Source organism: Bombus vancouverensis, chromosome 9 (assembly GCF_051014615.1).
Source record: "Bombus vancouverensis nearcticus chromosome 9, iyBomVanc1_principal, whole genome shotgun sequence".
Taxonomy (NCBI): Eukaryota; Metazoa; Arthropoda; class Insecta; order Hymenoptera; family Apidae; genus Bombus; species Bombus vancouverensis.
Genome location: NC_134919.1, coordinates 3,868,591 through 3,881,518, shown reverse-complemented (window position 1 = coordinate 3,881,518; position 12,928 = coordinate 3,868,591). Strand labels below are relative to the sequence as shown.

At 39.2% G+C, this 12,928-nt stretch overlaps 2 protein-coding genes across 2 annotated transcripts; both read right to left on the bottom strand.

Moving 5' to 3' along the window:
* LOC117161754 (uncharacterized) lies at nucleotides 1–4,145 on the bottom strand. Its single transcript, XM_033343519.2, has 4 exons — nucleotides 4,002–4,145; nucleotides 2,333–2,505; nucleotides 1,203–1,319; nucleotides 1–130 (listed from the first exon to the last, which is right to left on the bottom strand). Exons 1-4 carry the CDS (start codon nucleotides 4,143–4,145, stop codon nucleotides 1–3), a joined length of 564 nt encoding a protein of 187 aa, XP_033199410.1.
* A 1,927-nt stretch (nucleotides 4,146–6,072) lies between these two features.
* LOC117161717 (uncharacterized) lies at nucleotides 6,073–11,644 on the bottom strand. Its single transcript, XM_033343444.2, has 4 exons — nucleotides 11,464–11,644; nucleotides 7,066–7,226; nucleotides 6,300–6,407; nucleotides 6,073–6,242 (listed from the first exon to the last, which is right to left on the bottom strand). The coding sequence occupies exons 1-4, from the start codon at nucleotides 11,572–11,574 to the stop codon at nucleotides 6,137–6,139; spliced, it is 486 nt and encodes a 161-aa protein (XP_033199335.2). The 5' UTR covers nucleotides 11,575–11,644; the 3' UTR covers nucleotides 6,073–6,136.
* Between the last annotated feature and the right edge of the window lie 1,284 nt (nucleotides 11,645–12,928).

Here is a 12,928-nt window from a genome sequence, read left to right as displayed (position 1 = left end):
TCAGAACTCGAGCTCGTAAATGGAGTGACGGCAAGTCGGATAAAGATGGCCGCAATCCTGTCCGCTCTGGTGCGCCTGCTCGTAAGCTTGATCTTCCGATCGTTCGAAACGCCCGCCGTCCCTAGGCAACCTGTAAGAAAGGAAAATAGGATTTTAAGGTAGCCGAATGGAACTGACGAGACGAGATTGCCTCGTCGAACGAACATCGGCTTCGATTTCAGACGTCCTCGATCTGCTTCTTTCTATGAAAGTTACCCGAGATAGATAATTCTCTTATCTTGTAAATACGTGTAGGTGTTGGATTTTTGTTTTATCTGTGGAAAAGTGGAAAGCTAGGTGTGTGAAACTTTGACTAGTTGTCAATAATCTTTTTTGTAAGAAGTAATATGTCGCGATTGTTGGCAAAATTATTATTCGTATTTATCATATATTTCATTTTAATATATGGCACAAACTTGGTGGTATCTAAATGTAATAACACAAAAACTGGACAACTTATAGACCATTCTAATATCTCATGAGCAATCGGTAATTTGAGTGAATGAAATTTAAGAGTAATATTTTCGGCTGATATTTTATAAAGATACCAGTGGATAGTAACGATAGGAGATGATTTGGAAATGGAACACGGTGATGATGGTGATCTATTTGGAGTAGCTAAATCGGTTCGTCAAACGGTGGTTAACCGATTTCATGGATCCGGCATCATTCGTAACTCAATCGTTTCGCTTGATTAATCCCTTTAATTGATTATATGCCGACCAGCCAGACGTTTCAGTCTCATAGTCGCTACGATTTAGTAACTGTTCGAATTAGTCAGATCGATCTACCTTGTCATTAAATATACTAGTAGTTATTACGTGCAATAGAAGCACGTACACACAGGACATCCGCCTTTTTCGCGATTCAGTATTTCGCTTAATATTAACGTAAATACTTCAATGAATATTAACGATGTAATTACTATACGTTATCCCTGCTTCGTGTCACATTCATACGCTGCATTTCCTATTAATACAATTATGAATATAAACTGCAGTTTCGATAGCCATTATCGATCTACTTTTTATAGAAATGTCGTACAAAGCATTTTTAAAGTGAAGATTTCAAGTGCTTAATGAAACAATGTATATATTTATATAGACATTATCCAGAACCATAAAATATCAAGTTGACAGAGATGAATTAAATAAGATACTCACGTGAAGATGGCGTGCAATAGCTCTTGAACCAGGCTCCCTTTCCCAAGATCCGAAGGGTTCCTCTGGGCGGCCTCGCACAGAGCTTTCAGCACGCAAGCTCTTCCATCCAGGCCAGTGCTGTGGATAAGCTTTTATTTAAAAACCTCACATTTTTACAAAGAACGCGTGAAATCAATATTTCCGGTAATGGGGCGATAAAACTGATACAAAGTTCTTGAAAAGCTACGACGAGGAATATCAATCAAGTTGTCTGTTCGCCTCAATGACGTTAATTAAATTTCTACACGAAGGATAACGTTTCTATGAAGTGATACTTTGTTCGGGAACTGCTCAACAGTATCTGTTCATAAAACGAAACTTTATTAAAAGAGAATATAAGAGCGCGCGGAAACAGAAGAAACCGAAAAATTAAACGATTCTACGGTATCATGATCCTTCTTCTGAAAACTCCATACTCACTGGAAGTACATACTCTTTCGTTGCAAAGTTTTTAGTTTCTATTTTTTTTTTTTTTTTTTGATAACTCAACCTGTCGCCAATGTCATTTATTTAATATCCGCGAGTCTATCGTGTTATCCGTATCACAATCACGAAAAAAAAGGAAAGCGTTACACAATAACGAGGACGAAATCAAACCAAGCGTCCCTCTGTTTCGTTATTCTCGCGCGTTCCGCATGATAATTCTTGCGCCTGCCACGCATTTGCATGTGGCGGCCGGCGAAAAGGGGTTCCATTTGCATGTTACGTCACGCTTCGGGGACGAATGAAAAGCGAGCTTTCGCCGAATAGAAACAAAAAGACCAGAGAGAAGGGGGAAAAAAGATGGTAGTCCTTCAGAGTTCCTATACTCGCCGCTTTTCTCCTTTCACGATTTATATGATACCCTATTTCCTGACTAATTCGAGACAATTCCGCGATTGCAAGTTGCACAAATCGATAATAATGGAAGCTAGTGTAATAAATGAGGAAATCCCTGAAGCTAATGAAGAATTTTATGATATAAGATGGACGAAGAAGCGAGATCAAGTCTTCATTAAACTTGCCCCAAACAAAAGAAACGAGAGTGATGTTAGTTGAACCGAAAGAAAAGCCGGAAGTTGAAAACACTGACGGTAAATTGACTTACTTACGATTGCAGTAAAGCCTCTATCTTCGGGAACATGACGCTTCTGCTCTTTCGATGAAGCAACTGCGCAACCTTCTCGTCGACTTTGTCCGGCAACTCCCAGGCTAGAGCTGCAGTTAACCCCATCACCACATCGTTCTCTTTCGCGTAGGTTCCTACTGTTAAGCAAAACACCAACTAAAGAACAGAAAAAAGAAGGCAAAAACTAGTAACACGGCCTCACGAATCTGAAAATTTGTACAAATAGTGAGTAACACTTTTACAAAAATTAACGCTCGCCCTTGTTATTTTTGTCTAAAAACATGTATGAATGAAAAATATGTAAATGTTAAAGTAATTACTTCTAGGAAAACTCTACATCTCTTTCTGTTGTATACCCGGGACTTGGACACCGCCGTTACGAGGAAAATGGAATTTAGTGAAGCAAAAAAATTAGAAAAAATGGGAGGTCCATATTATTGTGCCCTTGAATGTGAATGTTGTTTTGGGTTACAAGGTCTAGAATCAAAAAAGCTATAAGTAGATTTTTATTGCTGTTTCTTGTAACTTTCAGCTATACACCAAGGCTAATTTTTTGGTAATGTCCTTTGCTATAAATTCTCCCTATCAAATTCTATTGTAATGCAACACTGCTAGAGTGAGGATCTGGATCAGCATACACTGTACCCGTATTTATACCTATACTTACTTCAATATACAGGGTGGTTGGTAACTGGTGGTACAAGCGGAAAGGGGATGATTCTGCGCGAAAAAAGAAGTCGAAAATATAGAATAAAAATTTTTTTTCTTTTGTTTCTAATTTTTCCATCGAGACAACGATCTACAGTGAGATCCGTTATAACGTACCGCACGCGTACGGAGCGAAAATTTAAAGTCGATTTTCTCAAAAACAAAGCCTCAAACGAAACACTTTTATTCTATATTTTCGACTTCTTTTTTCGCGTAGAATCACCCCCTTTCCGCTTGTACCACCAGTTACCAACCACCCTGTATATATTCTATTACAAATTCATCCACGTGTTCGTCTATCAATTAACCTCAACAGTAAATATAGGCAAGTGTACACTACCATCGATAAGTAATAATAAGGTATATTTTAAAATGAAATGTTTTAAATTAATATCGCAATGTTCGACCTAACTCGTGCAAAAATGCACAATTTTGTTCTCAGCGTTTTCCTTAGTTGTATAACGATCTATCTTCTTGTAGCTCTGATGTTGTATCTTAAGCTTTTAAACGTTTACAAACGTAATTGTTTCTTAATATAAAAAGTCATAAGCATTAAGAAGCTAAGAGATCGATGCATTTCGATAAATATGGTAAATATGTGAGCCGTACGCTGCGCTTTTATAATCCCGTTGAATCATTTTATTTATATGACTCAAAATAATATATTATAATCCCAAGGATTTTCTAATGATATTAGGTTATAATTAAATATTAGGTCGTCCGAAAAGTTTCTTTCATTTTATAAGGAAATAATGGATGCACAACATTTTCCGTTTTATATTATTGTATCGAATTATGTATAATCCATTTTATTCTATCAAAATAAAGATCACAACGTACGACAGATTAGGTTTCATCTTTGTATAAAGATGCATCGTTGTAAAAGAAGTGTCTGTAAAAGAAAGACACTTTCCGGACAACCTAATATATAAATCGTAGCGTACCTGCACGTTGCTGCCTTCCGGAAAAATCAAGTACCTTTTGCGCCTCGACAGGGTCCTCGGGGTGTAGGTCGTGTTGTCCGTGGCACAGATTGCGAGGATATCGAGGCACCAGAAGACGAACAAAAGACCTCGGATGCCTGGCATCCTTTCGATGCAACGCAACTTTCCACTCTCATGCGATCTTCTCTTGGACGCTTAGCACCGCGTCGAAAGGGAAAGTGTCGAGCGGAACTCAAACGCGAGTTTCCCCTCCGCAATGCACTTCACTGGACCAAATGAGAAATGCGAATCATCGAACGATTTGAACGCGGCTGCAATGTGTTCTGCACTAACCGATCGTCGTCGTTTCTCGAACAAACGTGGAATGCTTTCCAGCGCCGGTTAACGGGAACAACTGGTGTCTCCTGTGTCTATCCACGAGTCTAATGAACCGTCTGACGACCCGTCGACAATTCGTTCAGCAAACGAAATGCTTACACCACAGTTCGATCCACTCCATGGCTCGTTATCACGACCTCAATCGTGTTTCTACGGGATCACGGTCTTTAATGAACAGAAGATATACCGAGGATGATGGTTCGCTGAAGATGGTGGATTCTGGGTGTATCAATGGCGATAATCACTCTGAGGAATTTCGGCTAACGAAAATTAGTTCAAAGTTTCGTCCAAACGATGAGTAGAGGATTTTAACTTTCTGGGAAATTATGCCGGTTATAGATATCATTAGTTCTTTACAGAAGTTCGTAGATTTGAACCTGGTTATCCCCATTTCGACTATTCTATGTTAAAATACTACATTTCTTCTTATTACTTTATCTTAACAACTTTTCAATACGTTCCAAAGTCGTATTATTCTTCTTATTGCTATAGGTAATCCAAGCAGAAGCCAGTATAGAGGCAGATTTCAGCTGAAATTGCGATGACAATCAAAACCACGTTCAGCCAAAACAGACGACGATAGCGCGAAATATAGGCCAGGAACAGAGTAAACGAAACGCGGAGAGGCATGGGCCGCTGGCTCATTGTACTTTTAAATGCGCGCTTATATTAATTCATACTGTCTTCGCTGGGCAGAATGTTGCCCTTCTGAAAAAACTGGATGGCCAACGAGAGTGGCAGAAAGAGAGAAAGAGAGAGAGAGAGAGACGGGACAGAGCTCTTTTTCACCGGGGCGACACTTATTTCCTCATTTCGCGGGCCATAGCGGCGGAACGAGCGTCTGTTAATTGCATATGGGAGTTGCGCTCGCGAGCACAACACGCCTAAACCCCATCCCTCGCTGCTGCCTGGCAAGAAAACCGCGCGGCTTTCTAAATTAATGCTTTTCGTTAACGCGTGGTCGCCGGCCCCTGACATGGATGCAATTATAACCTTTCTGTCGAGGAATGCGACCGTCCTTTCACCGTCCTCGAGCTGGAAATCCGTCGAGAAATCGCACGCGAAGGGATGACACTCCTGACTTCCATTTAAGGAATAGGAAAATTACAAGGATCGGTGCGCGATACAACTTACGACGAGAAAGAAAATTATTTTCTATTGACGCGTTTAAACTTGGTCGAAGTCAGGCAAGTTAGGCGAATCAGCAGTAAGACGATAACGGTAAAGGAAATTAGCTAGTAACATCTAGAGTACAGAATGACAAGTCCAAAACATGTGAGCGGAATAACTTGGTTGCTTTTAGAGATGGTAAAAGAGCATCAAATAACTACGAAATGAAAGAATGAAAAGCAACCGATTTATATATCAGTATTGACATACTTACGTCTGATAGTATGTTTATACATATATGTATATATTCGAGTTTAACATTGCAGATTTTAAAACGCGAGTTTCAAACGGAAGAATAAAAAATCTTGCAACAGTTTTCCATCTTGTTCCAAATTCATCTATTTAAATTTGTTTGAACCGAAGTATTTTTATTGATAATAACGATGAATGTGAAAGCCTGAGGGGATACGTCAAGTTGAGTGAATAACAGATTCTGACAAGAATAAGGTTGTTTAAATCCGGATTATTTGATTAATCGAAACGAGACTTAAGGAGAGAGGGATTCGATTGGAGAAACGTCACTTTTAATGTCTTTCCTACAGTTTCATAAGTTCAGCTTTATCTGCGATTTTCGAAAACAGGTAGATTTATTGCTCCATAAAACCGTCAATTCCGATCAACTCGAGGGGGCAACTTCTGACGTGGATGTCACAGTAAAGAGGCTCCATCGACGAGCTATTTGTCGTATATGATCTGAAATTGGTGACGATTAAGTGGCGTTTACGTACAACAATATTAATATCTGCTTACCCGATCAGCAATTTTAATATCTTTGCGATCACGCCATCCCTCTGGCTTACGTATTCCATCGCTTGACAGATATTCTTCAAGAGACACGATCTCCCATCAAATCCATGGCTGCAACGTTCGTGTGCATACTTTAGCATGAATAGTACGATAGAATTGAGCGGTAGACATCCGAGTGATTGAAAAATCGATCGAATAAAGTTCGCTAGGTATTGTAAACTCTGGATCTCCATAGTCAAATAAATAAAACAGAAAGAACTACAGTCCTTCTGAATAATATTTCTATTTGTTCTATTTATTTGTTTAGGTTTATTTTATATTCGATCAGTAAAAATCTGTCCACAACGCAACATTGTTACAATATATTCTTGTTTGTTCATCTACTCGAATCGATCAATTCTACATTAGTATTCCATACCTGACGATCTGGTATCTCGCAATTTGCCCAGAAGAATCCAGAAAACTTGGATATGAAGAGAATCGAGAGACTGAAACGAAGGATGAAAGTAGCCGAGAAACAAGAAGAAAGAAAAAAGAAGCAAAGAGAGAGTGGCTGCAGAAGCCGAGCGTGCTACGGAATTGGCCGATCCGTGAACTAGGCCAGAAATCGTCGACCGGACAGAAACCCATCCCTTTCGGCTAAACCTTCGTCGTTCCGGGTAGGTAGCGATGCACAGGTCAATTTGCTAGACTATACGACTTGCACGGCAGCAGCCACGGATCAGTACTATCCTCTGCATTATTCAAGGTCTATTAAACTATTTATTACCTCTCGTAGACGAGCTTCGCGGCCTGGTGAACGTCGGAGATGGACCTGCCGATTCTGGTGTCGGCGGACTCACTTGGAAGTTGCCATACTAGCTTAAAACCAGCCGCATGAGCGAATATGGTCGAGTAAGACAACGCCGTGATCTTGTAATTCACCCTGTACTGAAAGCAAAGACCGGTTAATAGTAGCTGCTATTCCCAGGAAGAAAGCTAATGGCTGGCAGACAAGAGCCGATGGAAACGGTCATGGTCACGAGAAACCTTCGCAACTTGATTGTTCGACCCTGATTGCGCTCCACGGTCGATGATACGTGATAGGAATCGAACGACTTGGTGACCGATTTGAGGATTTCCTTGTGGTTTAGATGCGAGGACGTGTGTTACTATCGGCGCATGATCGAAAATCCCAGCCTTGGGATGGGTTAAAATTTCATATTGGAAAGAATAGGTGGTGGTAAAGGGGTGACTTCAAAAATAATCCAATATCATGGCGAAGAACCTACCCGTTTCCAATATCGAGTGGACAAAGTCAAAAAGAAAAAACGGAAAAAAAGGTATGGAAGGAAAAAAGAGCACGTGTGTGTGCACGTATGGTCTGGCTGCAGCTTAAAATTTCAATTTCGAATGGACAATGGCATGTAGAGAGGGTAAACTCGATCGACGTCCGGCATTTTCAGCTTGCTGCGCCTCATCTGAAAGGCAAGGAACAAGCTGGGACAAAGTGACAAGGCAGGTGTTACTGGCTTCGATGTTTCCCGTTAAACTGTATATCGTGCAGATAGTGGTGTAAGCGTCACGCCAGAGTGTTGGCTGAATCTGGCAAGTCGTTTATCAGAGGAACACGATTCTCTGACTCTCTCTCTTTCTTAACCGTGCTATTAGAAACGAAGGTAAGTTTTGTATTTCTTTCTCTTTCCCTTTTTCTTTCTCCCTTTCCTTTCTTCTTTTATTTTTCTTTTTTGAAAAAGATTAATGTCTTCGAGTTACACCAAGCTGAATCCTCGAATCCTTGATCCTTATTTCCAATTCATAAGCTAAGAAATAATAGAATATAACACACGCATTGCATCTCTTTGCGTTGCATAATCCCTCTGGCGAACGTATGAATGTATTCAGGACTGTCGAAAAAAGAAACGATGATAAATTGCGACTATGTATCCTATGACGTACGCTTCCGTTCAATTTTTACGAATACCCTTGAAGTCATCTCAAGACTCTTCCCTCCCTTTTTGCTTCTGTGTTCTGACGTGTCATAATCTCCTTGTCTTGCTACTACTTTCGAGAAAATGCGTTTCTCGAGGCATAAAATTCTCCTCGCTTAATCCGTTAACATACAAGTTTTCCCTCCGTTTATTCTTGAAAATGATTAAATTCTTGTTATAATAATGATGTAATAATAATGATGAAATAATGTTCTTACGTATTAGAAGTACTAAGTACGTATTTAAAACTATTAACCAAACGATAATAAACTGTCGACTAACGATAAAGATGCCGTGTTATGAAAATAAAAATCTGGAGAAAATCGTAGATGTTACAAATGCGCGTGTCGAATAAATGTTGAATATCGAATAATTGTAGACGGTAAAAAATTGCAAAAATTTCAAATATGTATGTGCGAAAAGATTAAAAGAGTCTAGGCTATCTAAACATCATACAAATCCCGTTTTCTCATCGATTATTCTTTCACACGTATCTGCGATAATTTTATTCAAAAATAATCAATCCCTCGATGAACCAGTGGCAACTTAGAACGTTTGAAAGAATCCAGGTTGCCCGTTATCGGATAAAGGGCAACGTGATGCTGCACTTTTACACTTTATTATTGCGTTTTGAACGCTGCACTTCGAGTAAGAGAGGAAAGGGACGGAAGAGCCGATGTATCGATTTATGGTCGGTGATCTGGAATTCAGCAGCTGTCTCGTACGTTGCCCAAGTGTATATGGTAGTGCACGTGCAGCGGCAGTATCGACGATACTACGCTTGCACTTGTTCGTAAGTGCACTGGATCATCGCCGGTTGCATAATTCTTCTAACGCGTGTACGCGGAATGGCTTGAAATGCAGCCTAATGGCTACTGCACCTGGTGCATTCCTCTGCATCCCGAAAATCGTAAACAATCACCGACAATCGACTTTGTTCTGCGCGCACACACACACACACATACACACACACACACACGTACATACGTCGTTGATATGCCCAATATCCTCCGCTCGTATATTTGTAGGACTTAACGAACCGAGATTTATCAATATTCTTCATCTCTTTGTTCTTTGAAAACCTTTTTTGTTATAACAGAACTGTTAATCGAAATATTTTTTTATATGTGCGTACTGTATTTACACGAATCAAAATTTTATTCTGTCGAAATAGAAGAGAATCAAATATGACGTTGATTAAAAAACGTTCCTTCAGCGTATTTTATTGTACATTATTTAAGGACGTTAATAAAATAGTCGAAATATATATCGTACCTGGTGAAATATAAGCTACGAAAAGATAATAACATATTGCTAGAAAAAAAGTATTTCTTACCAAGCACTCGAAATTGATATTTTCGGGATAAAAAAGGGAACAAAAATAGAATTTTCCGATCAACGTAACGAAAACCCTTTTTGTCCACCTCTAAATAGAACAACCTCTATTTTTTCAAATAAATAGCAACCATCAAATACGCAAACTCGAATCATAAAAGAACTTGATTTATACCTTCACGTTTTTTAAACGACGAAACAAGGCAGCGTGCTCGCTGGGGTAGAATTCAGTAAACAAGGAAGAAAAATGCTTGAAAGAGCAGCTATTATTCATGGGAATGCAAAGATCAAGCTATTTATCGGACCACGTGAAAATTGCATTGGTAGAACAAATTTCTCGGGCGTTTCTATCGTGGCGATCAAGACGATTCGTTCCGCGGTGGACCCGGTGTAAAGATCCAAGCGCCAGGATCTTGGCGAAGCCGCGTCGCCCACTTACAACCAGTAAATTTTCCAGGAAGCAACCGTGACAAGGATAATGTATTCGACTGGCGGGTCTCGCGATACGTTTCAGCTTGATCCACGAATTACACCGGGAGTAACTTCATCGTGCATTAATGCGGTGCATTACAGAGTTGCTCGGGATGGGCTCGTCTCGGAGCGAGGAACGCCTTTTAAGGCGAAAATACGGCGCAACGATCGACTTACATTAGTCGCAGTCCCCTATCCCTGGAACATATGGCGCATAAATTTCTGCCACAGCCGCAAACTACGTGACGTGGCCTGTAAACACGACTGACAGTGTAAAGCGTACCTTTCGACGAACAATTGACAGTCTAATTTCCATACGCATATGGATCGAACGAGAATTTCCATCATTGAGAATGGTGGAAAACTTTGAAAAGAACTTGGTGAGAAATCGCGAGGGATCACTGGTACATCAATCATCGAGTAGAAGAATAATCGTCGAACCGCAATTTACAATCCAGATTCGAATTAGTACGATGTAACTTGGGTAGTTGGTTATGTCAGGATGACCAAAGTTGGCATGTGAATTTATGTATTAGGTTGTCCGAAAAGTGTCTTTCTTTTACAGACGTGTCATTTACAACAACGCATCTTTATATAACATGAAATCTAATCTGTCAAACGTTGTGATTTTAATATAAAATAGTATAATATAGTAATATAGTAATATAAAATAATATAAAACGAAAAATGTTGTGCATCCATTATTTCCTTATAAAACGAAAGAAACTTTTCGGACGAGCTAATACTATTTCTCTACTTGGTATAATAAGTACAGACGATGTAGAGTGGTTGTAAATTATACTCTAAGAGAAGTTAATCATTTTGTAGAGCCAGTTTAAATCTTGAACTGCAAGAATTATTTGCAAATTAAAACATTTCGCTTATGATCTTTTATTAAGCTTATATGGTATCGAGTTTTTGTCATTTCTTGCGTAATAACTGTAAGCAGTGCAAATTGGTTTACGTCATTTTTCTGTATGAAAACCTTTTAATTTAATAATAACTAAGTTCATTCACACGATTACAGAGGTTTGCATATTCGTGGCAATTATCTCTACCATTTCTACAATATTGAAGATATTTAATCCACCGAAACCACATCTTCATCATTGGACCGCGTATGTTTCTACAAATTCACGGCTCTATGAACACAACGAACGAAATCTATCTTTGTTCACCTACAAATTCTAGTTATTGTAGAGAGCATAATACTTTGGATGTTATAATATTAAATTTCTTATAAATACATAAACATCCGCAGTCTGCTCGTGACATATCAATTCTTTCCGTTTCAACTATAATCGACGAAAAGACTCAAAAACCACAAAATTTCCATTCGTGACACGATAAAAATAAAAAAATTAGTATACTTGGCAGACGTCGATACTCACGAAAAAGGAGCTACCTTTCCGAAATGACAGAGATCTGGTGGGTCTGGTCGCGACCACAAGCTCGCCCGCGGTAATGAGGATGAAACAGAGAATGCAGAACAGCAGTCGCATAATCAGTGGATGTCGGGCCCTGGGCCAAGATGTCCTCGCGTACTTCCCGTTGCAGTCTGCTCGGAATATTCCAGCCTGTCTAGGAATCTTCGTCTGATGGAATTGAGTCGCTTCGGTAGACACCGTTCCCCAGGGTTATTGATAACGGTGCTTTGGTCCCCACCAACCATCTTTTCCACTTTTTCGTTCTATTCGCGGAGATATCTTGGCTCCTCCTCTCTTGCCAGCGAATCTTATGAAGCTGTTCATTTCGGAGGTCATTGTTTCAGTAGAAGTATTCATGAATATTTAGTTAGTTTTGGGCAAAGAGTTAAGTTATTCATCTTGATATTAAAATGTAGCACGACACAGATCCATCGTGTAGAACAAGTAAGACATTGAATTGCGTAGTGTAACGTTCGGAACATGAATCATACCAGTGTTTCTCCGCTAAATTATTAGACAGTTCGCAACACTAATGGAACTTACATCCTCTTCGCTTTATACAAAACACTCTGCTTGAACGGCGAGATAAATTGATATAGTTGGACAGTCTATGATTTTGTTATTGATCCTTGGAACCTCTTAGCTACGGTTGAATTTTGTACGAGGCTGTTTCTCTTTTGTTACGCCAGAGTTTGACGCGAATTACGCGTAAACGATGCAGCACTGCAATGTGTGACGGATAATGCTGTTCTCTACGCAAGCACATTGGAACGAAGTTTTTGATAATTAAATTATCATTTTTCTTAAAAATATGGCGCGTATACTTTAACTTGAATAATTTACTTCAATAATTAATAATACAATTGAGCGTGATGTATTTTAAAGCACGGTACGACACATAGAACCACGTCACAATTTTCACACTCATAGCGCGATAGTGTTTTTCAAATCGCTCTTCGTTTTCTATTTTGTAGCGACATTTTGAGGTTGAAGATTCTTAAAAATTGGAAGGATACGGATCGGCATGTTAAAAAGAGCATCTAATAATGGTTTATTTATTTATTATAGCGAAAAGCAACAATTGATATCTGACATATATTCTGTTTGTATATTGTTAACATTGTTATAAAACGTTGCGAGGACAAGAAAAGTGTGAAGCAAGACAAATGAAATAAATCGTTCAGTTCAAACGGTGAGCGAATGAGTCAACAGAATGAGCCACTATAGTGGCGCGTTGTAAAATAAGATGACATCCGCAAAAGCCACTATAGTGGCGCATCATACCTGCAAGGTTAAAGATTGAAGGGTCTGTAGAGCAATAGCTATGTATTCAAACTCAAATGGAAATGATTGTCGCAAACAGAAAACACGAAAAGAAAATTTTTATATAAAATAGTAAAGAAATCGATATTTTCCCGATACTAGACTT